At 34.2% G+C, this 17,815-nt stretch overlaps 2 protein-coding genes across 3 annotated transcripts; one reads left to right on the top strand and one right to left on the bottom strand.

The window, feature by feature from the left end:
* The first annotated feature begins 3,172 nt into the window (after positions 1–3,172).
* LOC118349645 (desmethylxanthohumol 6'-O-methyltransferase-like) lies at positions 3,173–4,993 on the top strand. Its single transcript, XM_035695150.1, has 2 exons — positions 3,173–3,962; positions 4,691–4,993. Exons 1-2 carry the CDS (start codon positions 3,198–3,200, stop codon positions 4,991–4,993), a joined length of 1,068 nt encoding a protein of 355 aa, XP_035551043.1. The 5' UTR covers positions 3,173–3,197.
* An 8,314-nt stretch (positions 4,994–13,307) lies between these two features.
* Positions 13,308–16,950, bottom strand: LOC109000531. Of its 2 annotated transcripts, none has more exons than XM_018977451.2 (6): positions 15,910–16,950; positions 15,551–15,771; positions 14,860–15,082; positions 14,426–14,511; positions 14,076–14,167; positions 13,308–13,948 (listed from the first exon to the last, which is right to left on the bottom strand). In XM_018977451.2, the coding sequence occupies exons 1-6, from the start codon at positions 15,997–15,999 to the stop codon at positions 13,920–13,922; spliced, it is 741 nt and encodes a 246-aa protein (XP_018832996.1). In that variant the 5' UTR covers positions 16,000–16,950; the 3' UTR covers positions 13,308–13,919. The 2 variants fall into 2 exon arrangements, with proteins under 2 accessions (XP_018832996.1, XP_018832995.1); XM_018977450.2 differs by having other exon boundaries at positions 13,308–13,919; positions 15,910–16,937.
* Positions 16,951–17,815: the final 865 nt, after the last annotated feature.

Genomic DNA, 17,815 nt, shown 5'->3' with positions numbered 1-17,815 from the left:
TTTTTAAACATCAATCTTTAAATATTTAAATATATATATATATATACACAAAAATACACTAATAATAACTTGTTTAAAAATTTACAAACAACGTACGTAATCATTTACTATATATTTTTCAAATAAGGTTACAATAATGAGCTCCACCGTCGGAAAATAATATTTCTTGAAGCAAGAACGCCAAACATGCAGACCAATTCCTTAGAATTTAGATCTTGTTTACAATACGAGGTACTAAATATTGTTATTTCGGTCTTGTTTATTTATAATTTCTTACATCATGAGTAATAGGATGTTTCCACGTGTAGTAGATCAGTAGTACTGTGTGCAGTAATATCATATATATCATCTGCATTTCAGTGGGGAGACACATTCCATATGAATTTGTTATTTCTCTAAAATAATCATGCCATGCCTAGCTATTAATGTTTGCTATATATATATATATGTATACATATATATATATATATATATATATATATATGTATATATCGATCAGTACTGCCTTTCATTGTAATTTGTCTGTCTTAGACGAATGCTACCAAAAATATGATTTAGATGATCTCCTAGAGTTTTAATACAAACTTTAGGCTTATTAGCGAGAGAAAGTTAGATAAATAAAGTACGTACTGGGTCTCACAACATTTATAAATACTGCTCAATAGAATTTCTCGAATACAATTAAATGCTCAATAAATATTATGAGATCTATTTTATATGTTTTTCTCTCTCCGTCCTAGAGCTCAAGAAAACAAAAACATGAATCATAAGTAAATTACTCTTGCCATATTTAAACATCTTGCATGTGCTATTTTTTCTTGTTTTACAATGGTCTCTCAACCTTTTCCATAAAATAAGACTCACACAAGTTATATAAATATATATATATATAACAAAAAATAAATAAATATTTATGACAAATTATTTGCCACGAAAATGATAATTTGTGACAAGATCAATAGATTTATTTTTATAAGAAATGATCATTTTTATAACAAATAACTGACATAAAAACAAGAGTTTTTCTTGTAGAAATCACAAATAAGTTTATCATTAATTGCTTCTCTAGAATTCATAAACAGTTTTCAGATAATTAATTAAATAGAATCATTTTCAGATTTTGCACACTAGTCCAAGAAACGGTTGTCCAGATCATGACAACCTTTCCTCGTAAATTGGTTTTCCATTACAAATTCTTGCGGGCTCGTTTGTTTTCAGAGATGAGATGAGATGATATGAGATGAGTTGAGATTAAAGTTAAAAAGTTGAATAAAATATTGTTAGAATATAATTTTTTAATATTATTATTGTTTTGGGATTTGAAAAAGTTGAATTGTTTATTTTATTTTGTGTGGGAATTTGGAAAAGTTGTAATGATGAGGTGAGATGAGATGAGATGAGATAAGATGTTTTTGAAAAACAAACAAGGCATGAAGGATAAAAAAAGCTCATAAACGAAAGATAAAAAAAAAAAAAGCAATGGTATGATGCAGAGATTTAATTTGTATTTTGTTAAGATGTGTCTCAAGGCATGAAGGAGACATACATTAATTATTAATTATCAGTAATCATCGCTTAAAATATGTATAAGATTTTCTTTTAATTAATCCCTATATTTAATTAGGATTTGCATTCAATTAATTAAGCCATATTTAAAAGTTTTCACCATAATATCTAATAATTTTTTGTTCAATCAATTTCAATTATTTTCATGTCATCAAATGGAAATTTTTAATTCTAATGTGTTGAATTGTGCATTATCATGTGTACTAATTAATAAAAGCTCAAATTGAAGAAATGTCTCCATTTACCAAAAGCAATGGATCATGGATGTGTCATACCTTCTGGATGTGATCAATAAAATTTATTAGAAAATTAAAAAAATAACTGACAATTAGGGTCTCATAATATTATATTATTTTGAAATAATGCAACTGGTTAGATGAGTACCCATGAATTAATTCATAATTACGTTGATTTCTTGTCATTTTCACCGCCATTTGAGGGCGTGGGATATGTTCAATATCCTACATCACACGTTATATTTTATTTTTTATTTTTTATTTTATTTTATTGATCTTATTAAATTAAAAGATTTTTTCTATTCATCATTTATACATTATATATTTAATAAAAAAAATTATGTGTAATATATAATATAAGAATGATAAATATAATTTTTCTTACAAATTTAGGAGGTTCTCACCTCAAACTTATATGTCATTAACACCGCCGCTCAAGGTTCTAGGGAAGCCGCTTGCCTAATCTTACCTCCCCATGTTCATCATGGCAGCAAGTCAAGGTTTGCAGCGGGGCTAGCCTTTCACGCGGGCTCTTTTTTTTTTTATTATTTAAACTATCATCATTTATTTATTAGGTAAATTTATATTCATGACTAAATATATTCGAAGATATCAAATATGACATCATAAATTAAAATAATATATTTGAAATTTCATCAATACACTATTTTTTTTTGTAATTGGTCTGGTCTTCACTATTATTGTTATAGCTCTATAAATAAACGTCCAAGAGACAATACTATTTGTCTCAACAAAAATTCAACATCATCCTTTATAGAAACAGATGACTCAATCTCTATAAACAAAAATCCGAGAGGCAAATTCTTTTTTTTTATTTTAATTAACAATAAAGAAACTAAAAAATAAATAATAAGATAAATGTAAAAAATGACGGAATACAGTTTAGATCACATAGTTAGTATTTGATTTTTATGCTTCATTACCTTGCTTTATTTGGTCAATGGTAATTATATAAGATAGCGCTGGCCTACGCGGTATATATATAATTAATGTGGATTAATTATTTCAAACAGAAGTAAACGAGATTAATTAATGAATCAGGCCGCTAAACTTCAAAACAAATTAATTGAAAGAAAATATATATATATATATATTTATATTGCAACGTACAACGTAATCGATCTTAGTTAAATATATACACAAATTATTTTATTATCTAAAGAGAATATGTCCATTTTTAAAGTACTGATCTAATTATATAGGCGAACCATTCAAATCTCCAAATAATGTTTTTGTTTGAATGGTAAGTAGAATTATCGTGACAATCCAACAACCAATAACGTATTTGTTTTTAAATAGAAACCTTTCACGCTTTCACTTCACATATACCAATTAACATCTAATTCATATTTGTGTGTGAGATCAGAGAAGAGAATGGAACGAAACGAAGAGATTATGCCAATACTGGAGAAAGGCCAGGCTGCAATTTGGCAACTCTTATTCGCCTTTGCCGACTCCATGGCATTGAAATGTGCTGTGGAGCTTCGCATTGCTGACATTATACACTCTCATGGCGTTCCAGTTACTTTGAACCAAATAGCCTCTGAGATTGATTCTCCTACTTCTCCTGATATCCCTTACCTCGCACGAATAATGAGGTCACTTGTCCACAAAAAGATCTTCACTGAACATCATTTGCCAGACGGCAGCGACACACTCTACGGATCGACCGAGACGTCCAGATGGCTTTTGCATGATGCTGAGCTGAGCCTAGTGCCAATGGTGATAATGGAGAACAACCCATGGCAATTGTCGCCATGGCATTGCTTGAGCCAATGTGTCAAAGAAGGTGGCATTGCGTTTCAGAAAGCACATGGTTGTGAGATGTGGGACTTTGCAGCAAAAAATCCTGAATTCAACAAGATCTTCAACGATGCCATGACATGTACGACCAAGATCATGATGGGGGTAGTCCTTACGGAGTACAAAGATGGGTTTAATTCCATTGGATCATTGGTGGACGTAGGAGGTGGGACGGGAGAAATGATAGCTAAGATCATTAAATCACATCAACATATCAAAGCTATTAACTTTGATCTCCCACATGTTGTTGCCGCTGCACCACTCCGCCAAGGGGTCTCCCATGTTGGAGGGAACATGTTTGAGGCCATTCCTAGTGCTGATGCAATTTTCATTAAGGTATGTATTTAGAGGTCTTTTTGTCTGTTCCCTCCTCTTTGGATGCTAAAGGAAAAGTTTTTAACTTATATATAAGCTGGGTATATCGATCGTGACCATATATACTTTCATGACCATATATACTTGCTATGCCCCATTACAATCGAAACAAACATCAAAACATCATTACTTTTTAATGCATGTTTGTCGAATTGGAAGGCTTCCACAATACATTAGTGGTGTGTTTGGTGTATCAATAAACAAGCTTGCAATTAAAAATTTTCTTTTTACTATACAAAAGGAAAAAAAAAAATAAATAAATCTATTCGTAACTTATTTATTGACACAAAACACATACACTGCACTAAAATGAAACCCTATTATATCAGCAAACATAAAAAGAAGAGAAATGCTACAAGGAAGTCTTACACCACACACCTCCATCTAACTAATATGTGATTTCTCAATTTCACTCTTCTATTTAAATACACACATATTTAAAAATTAAGATAGAAGGAAAAAAAAGGACAAATCTCATGTTAATTAGATAGAGGTGTGTATGCATATGGTACGTTATAAGGTTTCCATGTATAAACTTTTTTAAAATAATATTGATGTTTTAACTTTTTTTTCAATTGTAATAAGTCTAGCAATAAACAAAGTGTTTACACACCGACTTGTAAGTAGTATAACTTCTACATAAAAATAATTTATTAATTATATATATGTAATATTGTTGGTGCATGCAGTGTGTGCTACACGATTGGAGCGACGAACATTGCATCAAAATTCTGAAGAATTGCAAGAAAGCAATACCACCAAAGAGTGGAAAGGTTATAATTGTAGATATTGTTCTTGAGAAAGAAAATGATGACTTGTATCAAGATACACGAATGGTATTCGACTTGGTTATGATGGCACACACCACTGGCGGAAAGGAGAGGACTGAGGTTGAATGGAAGCAATTGTTGATGGATGCTGGCTTTCCTCGCTACAAAATTATCAAAATCCCATCTATACCGTCCATCATTGAGGCTTATCCAGTCATGTGATAGTATTCATACAAAGAAATTATTAATAATTATATATATATATATATATATATATATATATGCATGCAGGCTATATATTAATAATTTGGTTTAGTTTATACAAATATATATATATATGTATGTATGGTTTGAATTTCGATCAACTAAACCGAACATAAATAGATTTGCAGATCATCTTCTCGATTCTTTTTGTTTGGCCATCATATATATACTTCAACGATTTATTGATGTACGTTTCTCTTTATGGCCAGGCTAGGCCGACCATTTCCATGTGTAGTACTGTAGAATAAAGCTGTAATTCATAAGCATTACAATGCTACACTGATTGGAGTATAATTTAATTCACAAGCATATATTATTCCCAGCTATAAATATAGCTCTTAATTCCTTCTCCTCTCTAAGTGAATATGCCTCGAAAATGAAACAAATTCTTTACTATTATGTCAATAATCTACTCCAAGTATTTTCTGCATGCAAGTACCAAATTCCGTGTAATATCCACAAGATATATCTATCTCTTTGTAGAAAATATTTGGAGCATATTATTGTAAAGATCGACTAAACAGCATAAGTGCTTTTTTGGACCAAACTTTTCATCCCAAAAGATTTTTTAAAACATTTTTTTAAAAAAAGAGTGAAATAAACTACGAAGTGTATAGAATTGTTTTGGTTCTCAATACCAAAACAGAGTAATATAGTTTGTATATATAGATTACAAGACGTTATCAATTACAATTTAAATCTATTTGAACTGATGTTATCTATATACAATATTTGAATTTGAATTTAAATATTGATGCATATCAGACTTCTATTGTGGAAAATCTTTATCTGCTAAAGACTCGGGCTTGCATGCTGAATCATGAGGATTAACTCCAACAGCCCCCCGCAAGCTGTTGGGAGGAGGAATAACCAGAAGCTTGTCACGGAGAGTTGTGAAACGAGATGTAGAAAGGCCTTTGGTGGAGACATCAGCTATTTGATCAATGGTAGAGATAAACCGAATGATAATATCCTTGTTCAGCATTTTCTCCCTAATGAAATGGAAGTCTATTTCGATGTATTTAGTGCGAGCATGATAAATCGGATTAGAGACCAATGAAAGAGCTCCAATATCATCGCACCATATGGTTGGTGGAGTGGATAACGAAAGATGAAGTTCCTGCAAAAGCATACGTATCCAATATGCTTCAGCTGTAGCATAAGATAGAGTCTGATATTCTGCCTCAATACTAGACCGAGAGACAACAGACTGCTTCCTGGCAAACCAAGAGACAAGGCATGAGCCAAAGAAGACATCATAGCCAGTTGTTGAGCATCGATTATCAGGATTTCTAGCCCAATCTGAATCACTGTAAATATTGAGTTGAGACTTTCCTTTGCTGTAGAACAAGCCGTGATCAACACTTCCTTCAAGATAGCGAAGGACCCTTTTGAGTGCAATCCAGTGTGAAGTAGTGAGAGAGTGCATGAATTGGAACAATTGATTTACGGAGTATGCGAGATCAGGCCGAGTAAGTGTGCAATACTGTAAGCCACCAACAAGCTGTCTATATGTAATAGTTTCAGTTTCAGACAAAGAAGACCCCTCAAAACTAGAGAGTTTGGTTCCACTAACCGAAGGAGCAGCATACGGTTTTGCACCAATCATACTCGCTCGATAAAAAAGATCCAAAATATATTTAGATTGTCGCTGGTTTAAACCATTTGAAATCCGATGCGCTTCCATACCCAAGAAATAGCTAAGATCACCAAGATCCTTCATGGCGAAAGATTGCAACAGCTAGGGGTGTAAAATGGTCGGTCCGGACCAGAGAAACCGATTGGACCGGACCGAAAAATACATGGTCAATTTTGGTCCAATAAGTACGGAATTTCGGTCTTCGGTCTGGTTCCGGGGTGGAGATTTCTTGGACCGAACCGGATCGACCGAATAAAAAATAAAAATAAAAATATATTTTATATATATTATTTATATAATAATTGTACAATTAACAATATAAAATTTTAAATATGTTATTAATACTTATTAATATTCTATAAATTAATAATATTTTATATATATCTTCATCTAACCTATCACTATTAACAATATAAAATTTTAAATATGTTATTAACACTTGTTAATATTCTATGAATTAACTAATATATAATATCAATTAGTTAATTATATAGTAATTATATAAATTAATAATGTAATTTTCATCTAATTTATTATTATTGACCATATAAAATATTTTTTTTATTGACTTTGTTACATAATCTACATTAATAAGTGACTTAATTTAATTTAGCATTTTAAATTAATTGTTTTTATTAATTGATTTAAAAAAAATAGGCCGGACCGAATGGACCCATCGGACCGGACCGATAACTACCGGTCCAGTCCGGTCCCTATGGGGTGTTCAGTCTAGTCTGAACCATTTGCACCCCTAATTGCAGCTGTTTGATAACAAAGAAAAAAGTGGAAGTGTTGTTGCATGTGATAAGAATATCATCCACGTATACAAGAACATAAATCAAAATATGATTTTAGGATAATATAAATAAGAAAGAGTTCATTGCAGATGTAGAGAAACCGAGTTCCATGAGAACTTGAGAGAGTCTATAATACCATGCACGTGGTGCCTGCTTCAAGCCATAAAGAGCCTTGTGCAGACGACACACATGCTGAGGATATTGAGGATCAACAAAGCCACGAGGGTTGTTCCATGTAAACAACATCATCTAAATATCCATGTAAAAATGCATTTGAGACATCTAACTGTCGAATGCACCAGTCAAAGTTTACTGCCAAAGCAAGGATCAGTCGAATGGTGGAAGATTTGACTACTGGGCTAAACGTTTCAGTAAAATCAACTCCACATTGTTGATCATACCCCTTGGCAACCAGCCTTGCTTTGAAGCGCTCGATAGAACCATTTAGCTTACGTTTAATTTTATAGACCCACTTATTGCATTCAATGTTGTGGTCAGTAGGTTTAGGACATAGTGTCCAAGTACCATTTGAGACAAGAGCATCAAACTCTTGACCCATAGTAGCTTGCCATTCAGAGGAGGTGGAAGCTTGTGAATAGCAAGTAGGTTCAGTTGGTTGAATTACACTGCTCTAAGAACGAAGTGGATGCTTTGTAGAATAAAATATTTGATAATCGGGAAATTCTTTAGGACAAAGAGAACCTGTATGGGACCGTGTTATCATTGGATGACGATGAGGTTAAGGAGGTGGTGAGACTAGTGGGAGGTCAGAAACAGAACTATGGAAGCTGCAGGAAGAGAGGTTGGAGATTGGTCATGAAAATCAGAATTTATACTCTCAAGAGATGAAGAAATACTTGAATTGGAAATGGTAGTGGTAGCCTCAGTGGGAATAGCTTCAGCGGTAAGAAGAACAGGCACATGAGCTACATTTGTAGGAGGAGATGAGGTGGTACTTTGAGAAGTGGAAATACCTGGAAACACAGTTTCAGCAAATACAACATGTCGAGTGACAAGAACTTTGTTAGAGACGGGATCAAGGCAACGATAGCCTTTATGATGATAGCCAAAACCAACAAAAATACATTGTTTGCTGCGGTACATTAATTTGTGAGAATTATAGGGACAAAGGAGTGGAAAACATAAGCAACCAAATGTTCGTAATGATGAATAATCTGGTTGTTTGTGAAAGAGTTCATAATGGGGATTTGAGTTACTAAGAACTGGAGTAGGAAGGCTGTTAATTATGTAAACAACAGTAAGGAATGATTCAACCCAAAATGATTGTGGTAAATGAGAATGAGCAAGCATGGAGAGACCCATTTCCACAATATGGCGATGCTTACACTCAGTAAGCCCATTTTGTTGGGCAATATAAGGACAACTAATTCGGTGAAAAATACCATGAAGTTCCAACTGAGTTGAATCACACATTTATCACTTTGGTTCCAAAAAAGAAAGACCCTGCTTGCATGGTAGACTACAGACCGATTAGTCTCTGTAATGTCCTATATAAACTGGTGTCAAAGGTTCTTGCAAATAGTTTGAAGAGGATCCTTCCTAAGATTATCTCTGATACACAGAGTGCCTTTATCCCTAGTTGATTGATTAGTGATAACATTATGGTTGCCTATGGGTTAATTCACTATTTAAAACAGAAGAAGGGGGAAGAAGGGTTATATGTCCATCAAGTTAGGCCTGAGTAAAGCATATGATCGGATTGAGTGGTCTTTTCTAAGAGAGGTGATGAGATCAATGGGTTTAGCTGAGAAATTGATAGAGATGATCATGGTTTGTGTGTCTATTGTCTCATTTTTAGTATTAGTAAATGGTGAGCATGTTGGTCCAATAGTTCCGAGCAAGGGGACTAGGTAAGGGGATCCATTATACCCTTGTCTATTTCTCCTATGAACTGAGGGTTTAATCTGCTTGTTAAGAGCTACTCAGGTGGAAAACATTGTACCTGGGATCAGAATTTGTAGAGGGGCCCCACGAGTTAACCATATGTTGTTTGCTGATGATAGTGTTGAGTTTTGTAGAGCAGATATACCTACTAGTGACAAGCTTCAGAATTTACTCAGTAATTATGAGCAGGCTTCTATGCAGAAAGTTAATATGAGCAAAATAGCTATGGTTTTTAGTTCGAATGTGAGTTCAGAGGTGCAGGGTCAGATTCTCCAAAAGTGGGGAGTTGAGAGAGTATAGCAATATGAAAGATATCTGGGCTGCCACCAATGGTTGGAAGATCAAAAACTCAGGCCTTTGCTGAGATTAAAACCAAAGTGTGGAATAAGCTTCAAAGTTGGAAGCAACTTTTGCCTCAGGGGGGGTAGGGAAGTGCTAATCAAAGCAGTAGCACTTTCTATACCAACATCAATGAGTTGTTTCCTATTGCCAAAGGGTTTATGTTCATAAATGAAGGCCATGATGGCTAGGTTTTGGTAGGGTTAGAGAAAGAATGAAAGGAAGATCCATTGGCTAAGTTGGGAGAGTATGTGTGAGCCAAAATATAAAGGGGGGCTTGGTTTCAAAGACTTAAGAAGTTCCAATCTTGCCTTGCTTGCAAAGCGAGGGTGGAGGATCCTACAAAGGGAGACTTCTCTACTCCATAAAATTTGTAAGGCTCGATATTTCCCTCAAAATCAGTTCCTGGAGGCAAGCCTAGGCTACAATCCTTCTTATGCTTGGACAGGTTTGTGGGAGGCCAAGAAATGGTTAATTCACGGGTGTAGATGGAGGATTGGGGATGAGAAGAAGGCAAAGATTTGGAAGGATTGTTGGACCTCGAGACATAAAGCTCTATGTGTTGAGTTGTTTGGGAGTAGTGCATAAAAATGTGAAGAGATAGTTGATACCTTGATTAATGAAGATACAAAGGGGTGGAAAGTGGATAGGATTCGAGCTCTATTCAATCCAAATATTGCAGTAGAAGTCTTGAAGATTGCGATTTTCCCTGTAACCATTCTTGGATATGGCACTGTGAAAGGAGTGGTAGATTCACTATAAGGAGTATGTATAGATTGATCAGGAGTAGTTTGAGGATTCTGTTGGGGAGTGTTCTGATACAAAACAACAGCAAGATCTATGGAAGGTCATATGGAAGATGAGAGTACCAAATAAGATTAAAGTCTTTGCATGGAGATTATGTAAGGAAAGCCTGCCAACTCAACCAAACCTGAGTAAGAAGAATATACTGACAGAGGGGGTGTGTTGTTTCTGTAAAAGGATATTGGAAGACATCCCACATGCTATTCTACATTGTCAATTTATTAAGAAGTGCTGGAGTGAGTTTATGCCCATGATGGGGAACCTGGATCCACGACAATCTATGATGAAGACTGCATTATAGCTAAGAAGTGGAGGTAATTTAGAGGAGTTAGCAGCTTTTCTCTCAGTGGCCTAGGGCATTTGGTACAAAAGGAACAAGATGGTTCATGACAAAGAAACTTTGGACCCGAGACAGGTAATTGAGCATGCTTTGTCACTATAGAGGAGTTTTTCAGTGTACAAGGACCAACCTATCTTTAAAGCTCAGGAACATTTTCAATGGAACTCACCTCCAGCAGGAGTATTAAAGTTAAATGTAGATAGTGCTATGTTTAGGGATCCTCATCGGCAGGGGTTGGGGTGGTACTTCGAGATGAGAGGGGGGGATATCCTCATGGAAGCTAGTATATTGGAACCAGCAGTTGATGACACTGAGTTGATAGAATTACTTGCTATATTCTGAGGCCTACAACTGTGTGCAACAATGGGGATTCCTAGACTTATGGTAGAGAGTGATTTCTTACTCGTGGTGAATGAATTGCAAGCTACAGAGGCTTCAGATGCTGTGTATGGCATACTATTGAGTGAAGCTAGGAAAAGTATGACATTTTTTGAAGTTTGTTCTATCCAACATGTAAACCGCCTGGGTAATGAAGTTGCTCATAAACTTGCTAGGTTTGCTTGTTATGTTGATAGTTTAATGATGTGGTGAGACTGTATTCCAGATTTTGTTTCTCAAGGACTTGATAAATGTCTATAATTTCTTTTATTAATGAGAAGGTCATGATGTCTTGTTATCAAAAAAAGAAAAAAAAAATGTATTTGAGTATATGAAATAGGTTAAAATATGTTTTAATTTTTTATGAGAAGTTAAAATAGTAGTGAGTCTCATTACTGATTAGTTTAAAATAGATTGAGATGAACTTAGCAGTCAAACATTACTGTGCTAGCTGAGATCTGCTGCTAGTAATTAGGACTCCAAGCACTTATTATTTTTCCATACAAGGTAAACTTTAATACAACTACTAAAATATTAATTTATTTTAATATCATTTAATTTTGTTGTGATAAAATTTTTAAAAAATAACAAATATTTTAAGAAAGAAATTGTATAAAATTTTGTAATGGTTGTGTGTATATATCAATTACCGAAATTGAAATAAAACAATACCACATCCTTTATATTGAGCTTCTACGTGAAATTTATATTATTTAGAAATTTTATACTAATAATATTAAATGATGTGAAATTCATATGAATAAACCGTCTAATTAAAAAAGAGAATTAAAAGCAATTTATTATACTCACAAGCGTAGCCCAATTATAGCATTCTGGCTGGCTTTTCTTTGTTTCCTTGGCATTCTTCCACTCAAAGAAAAGTCAATGATATTATTATATTATTATAAATTCCAAGATGCATGTGCGGGTGCACGTGATCGATGATTTTATTGAATTTATTAAAGCAATCCATTTGGACACGTGCTAAATTGGGTGGGGTAAATAACAGATAAGGTTAGGAGGCCAACCTTGACAGTGGCCTACTGAGTGGATTTGTCTTTCTTACTCTAATTAGCACCTTTTTCACGTGGGACTTGAAATATTATTTTTTCTATCTTGGTTTTAGATGACACGTGTATATTAATAAAATAATAACTATGTTTAAAAGAAAATAGTAAACTAGTTAATAATAAGAGAATAACCATGTGAAAAATAGATATTTCACTTTAAATTTAATGTAATATACAGTTTTGAATTTTGAAAAAAAAGTAGTTATCATTATTAAAAAAATAATTTTTCATTTAAGTTACAGATTTATCTATATTTTTCAAAGAGAGAATACAAAAACTACACATTCTAAGACACATATAGTAAAGTTCTCACGCGGTATAATTTTATTTAAAAGATAAATTTTAAAATTTTAATCTTACAAATCAAATCTTACTATTTAAATGATGTGAAAAAATCAACATAAAACAATTTTAATCTCTCTCTTTCTTCTTTTTGAAAATAAATATAGAGACCACGTCAATTTCCAACTGCATCATTTTCCAGTTCCCTAAAATTTCTCTTTTTCCAAACAGAATGAAAGAGCATTTTCCTGAGTTTCTTGGGGGTCAATCTTTTTGATCTACCTAAAATGAGCTGCATTTTGTAGCTCAGATCATGAAGGCCAATCCAGAAAGCGTGTGTCCAAGGCATGCACAGAGTCAGCCCTCGGTTTCGTATGTTTAAGAGCAAAAAGAAGTGTGTAAGCTTTGAAAATAGGTCGCAAACTGGTTGAGGGAAAGGATTCCAGTGAAATTACTGATACCTCTGCAAGACGCATAGCCAGGCAATTTTATTTTTTCATGCGTTTTGTTTCTTCCACATTCAGTTTAAAGAGAGGAATGATGTCTTAATGGTCTCCATCATTTACATACAAAACACAGCAATCATAATTTTTTACTTTAAGCAGAGGGCAGACTGAAGTCAAGATTTAAAACCCAAACCATTACAAACTGGAAAAGTTTTCAAGACTACCGTTTAGATGTTAAGAACTACTGAGCATATCAAGGGAATGACACAACCTGTTAGCATTTTCCTCATCTCCCGGGGTTTTCCATTACTGTCAAAAGCATGTATTACAGAATCCATAAAGGTTCATATTGAAGTCCTCCGCCATCTCCATGATAACTCACTCATCCCTCTACTCAAAACGCCTATTAACAAGTTAAACCAGCAGATGGACAAAGAGTCAGAACTCATCCTCAAGCAATCATTCGATGGAAATCTCACATAAGGTCGACCCCTATGTGGGCTTTTCCATCGATGAAGCTCAATGACGAGAAGTATCAACTACAATCCTTGCACTCAAAAGTGTATTACTCCATGCAAGAGCACAAAACCAGAGATCAAAAGAGAGGAGTTTTCATGGTCAACATGATATAAAGTAGTGGTTTCAGCCACGCCTGATCCCCACAAAGTAGTTGAAGTCATGGTGCTGGACCCTTAATTGCTTTAGCCATGAATCCGCCACACTCAAAAGCGACACAAGTCTCTCCTTGTCCTGTCCACAATTGCCAGAGACCCACACGTTTCCTTGCATCTTGTAAGTGGCCATACCAAATGGAGGAAGAGAGATGCGCTCACCTTCCTTTCCCTTCCTTTCGGCATGCCCAAGGTCATCTTCAAGGTCCATATCTACATAGCATATATTCGTTCGTTTGTAGCTTTCAAAAAAGTAAATAATAAAGGCAAAAAACGAAAGTTTATTAAAACAACACTTCCAAAAAAGGAAGTTCATAAACAAAATGCCAGGTTTTCACACAAATTGAGATGGACATAGAGAGTAAGTACCCTGGAATGAGGATGAAAGAGTGTGGTAAGTGAGGAAGCATGTGGACAAGTCCTTTATGGTTCTTCCCATGGGAATATGATAAATTGGGTACCTGAAAATTATAAATATTAGAAGTTTTATCACCATGTCTTCTGTCAATATCAAGCATGCTAATCTGTGTGGAAATAATCATTATTGGTACTCAGAGATTGTAGTAATGATGAAAAAAAAGTTGAATTGCACTGTGTTGAAACTTAAAAGAGAGTCTGAAGTAAAATACAAAAACTTCAGCAGCATCTTCAAGATTCTGTTCTTATATTATTATAAGATTATGAGAGAGAGAGAGAGAGAGAGAGAGAGAGAGAGATACCAGGCAACAGCCATCCAGCTAGCTGGAGAGAGATCCACACTCCTTAAAGACATCAAGCCAGGGTATCTTTCAGCTAATCCATTAATCTGAAAGCAAGGAAGGAACCAATAAGTGGTCGATGGAATCTACATCCTTTTATATGATAAAGGGATAGAAGGAATTTATGAGCTGAGGGATCAATGTAGTGAAGTCTTAATTAAGAAAGTGTCCATAGAAAAGAATATACTGATTCATATTCCTGTAAACCATTTCGTTGTCTTTATTAGATGCCCATCATGAAAAGACTTCATATGTTTTCATAATTCGTATGCTCAAACAATCTTATTACCGATAACGTAAAACAATAAGGAGAACAATTAAAATGCAAATAAAGTAAAGAACAATGAAAAGGTGATGTAAGGTTTGAGCAAGGGTAGGATGAACTAGGAAAGTACCTTATCCATTAGAGGAACTCGACCATAAGGAGTTGATCTCTCAAAGTACTGAAAATAAGGGTAGCCCAATCTGTCATTCAAATGCCAAAGATTGTCTTGCTCAAACCCTCCATCCTCTGAGGAACATCCATCCCATCTCCATAACTTCTCATTCTCACTCTCATCGCTGCACGAATCACTACAGGAATCCCTTGTCTCGAAGTCCCCAGACTCAGTCTCTTCCCTGGAAAACTCATTCAACCTTAGTATTAACATTACTTGGTCCAAAACAGCTACTTGTAGCTAAGACTGAAATATTATGGTCAATGAATTGTGTAGTGAACACTATATTGCAGCAATTCACATGTAAGATTGTCCCAGCAACATTTGAAAAGGCACAGTACAGACCAAATCAATACACTTTAGCTAAACCATATGGGTCCTTGAGAATTTCAATTTTATATATCTACCAGAAGAATTTTACAACCAATTAAACTATTAGTCAACTAATTCACATGGATTCCCAAGTTTTTCAGTTTTCCTGGTCATTGAAGAGCATTGGACCTAATCAAAACCAGCATTTGCAAATTCCCTTATACTCAATCAAACAAGGCAGCTTTGGCCAAAGATAATCTTCGGCTAATTCAGTCTCTACGGGATAAAAAAAATAAAAAATAGCAAAGATAGCAAATAAAGATACTAGTGGTTATACCTCAAACTATTAACAGATGGACTGCTTGTAAAAATTTGGATTGCAGAGAGATAAGGCACATAGTACTGAATTAAGGTCTCCCCGTTGTTCAAGACGATCGGAACTCCGGCCCCGTATGCACTCCATTCATCATAACAATTCCAAAGGTCTCCTAAGGTGAAATATTCAACTGTTTCTCTCTCCCATGGATGCCATAGGCGATTGAGGTTTCTAATCTCAGTCTGCGACCAAGAAAAATAATGATAATATACGTAACATTATAAATGAAAATAAAAGCGATCACTTCAAATCCTCAGAGAAAACTGAAAATCCGAAGGAAAACAATCATTAACTAAAAAAAAAAAAAGAATTGGACAAACCTTGGGAAGAGATTGGGATGCGACCACTGGGGTTGTGCAATGGAGGAAACAATCAAGGTTTGATTGCATTGATACTTTCTCACAGATCATGGTTTTGTACACAGATTAGAGAGAACCGGATGCACAAAAGGAGAGCGAAGGTGTTCTAACTTCTCTCCCCTAACCCTGCAAACGGAGGAAACCCAAAAAATAGAGAGAGAAACCGAGCAGAGGCAGAGAGAGAGAGAGGAGAGGGGGAGAGAGAAATTGTCGGGATTTGTGTTCGCTTTTGAAGAGAGAGAGAGAGAGCTATAGAGAGGGGACAATGGGAAACTGTCTACAAAGACTTCTATTTTTTACGTTTGGACAGCAAAATTCACGGGAACTATATCTCTGTCTCTCTCTATCTTACACAGACAGTCTTCGTTGTCAATGTTGCCCAAATCCACAAACTGCCCATACTCCGGAGAAATTAAATTCCAGCGATTTGTTTCAGACAGAAAAAAACTGATCGTTTTCTCACTCTCTCTGTTCCCGTAATTTTCTTTTTACCAACCTTAAAGAAAACTCAAACCCTGCTTTGTTAAAAATTTAAGGAACGGGCTGATGGTAAAAGGTCACGACTATTCAACGCAACACCTCCAGTTAAATCAAACCCAGAAAGCAAAACTCGAGGAATTACACAGAAGTGTCAGAACTTGAGAATTCTTTTAAGGATAAGAAAACCAGAGGAAGCGTTGGAAATTGAGAAAAAAGAATGGGGGAGACGAAGAGCTAGTTTCCGTTGACAGAAACCGGCGTTTTCTGGGAGAAAGATTGGTCGTCGTACGGCAGATTTATAGCGACGGAATCGTAAGGATTCTGTGATGGAAAATGGAGAGAGGAATAAACTTTGCCGGGAAAAAGAAGCAGAGCCAAAAAAAACACGGAGGAACTGAGAGACAGAAATAACAGAAATATCCAGTTTGGAACAAAGCTTTGGGTTCTAGAAAGAACGATTTTGTAGAGAACAGAGAGGGAAGATAATGAAATGCCAACAATAAATTAAGGCATTTGATTACCATATTTATTATTCACAAGGGTGATCTGTCCCTCTCAATCCTGGGGTCTCACCATTGAAAGAAATACTCTCTCTGTATAATGCTATTAATCTTTTTCCTATATTCTTTCAATTATTTTTCAGTATTTTCTTTTCTTTTCTTTTTTCCTGATATAACTGGGCTCGTTCCATCGGCTTGCCCATAAAGTTGCATGTGGTCTTTGAATCTCTCATTCATCTTAAAGTGATTTGGATTCGTAGAAAAGTTTAGATAAATTGAGAAGATTTATAAATAATAAAATAAAAATTAAATTATTTATTATATTTTATATAAAAATTTAAAAAAATTATTTTAAGATTTAAAAAAATTAAATTATTTATTATATTTTATATAAAAATTTAATAACGTTGTAATAATGAAATGAATTGAGATGAATTTTAAATACAAATGAGATCAAAAAAGATTTGATAAATAAGGCCTGTTATACAAACCAAACCATCAAACACAAGATTCAATAAATAATTTAATTTTTAAATAAAATTATATTAAAAAATTATATTATAATAATATTTTATTTAACTTTTAATTTTTATCTCATTTTATTTATATAACCAAACGTAATAGTTGACAACTGATTAAAGTATTTTTTGTAATTTTAATAAGAACATCCTATCTCAACTAGTAGAAAATTAGAATAATATTATATATAATTATGTCTTAAATCGGACATAATTATTTAGAAATATTCTTTCATTAAAAAGGGGAACACGTGGATATCAAATATGGCACGGCACAAGATAGTGAGCGTATACAATTATACAATGGTAATAGGAAATGAAATCCTACCCATTTTATTTCTATTTTCAACTTAAAAATAGACAAATATA

The sequence above is a fragment of the Juglans regia genome, chromosome 10 (genome assembly GCF_001411555.2).
Source record: "Juglans regia cultivar Chandler chromosome 10, Walnut 2.0, whole genome shotgun sequence".
In the NCBI taxonomy this organism is placed as follows: domain Eukaryota; kingdom Viridiplantae; phylum Streptophyta; class Magnoliopsida; order Fagales; family Juglandaceae; genus Juglans; species Juglans regia.
The sequence above is the reverse complement of the archived record's forward strand: the minus strand, read 5'-3'. Positions and strand labels throughout refer to the sequence as shown.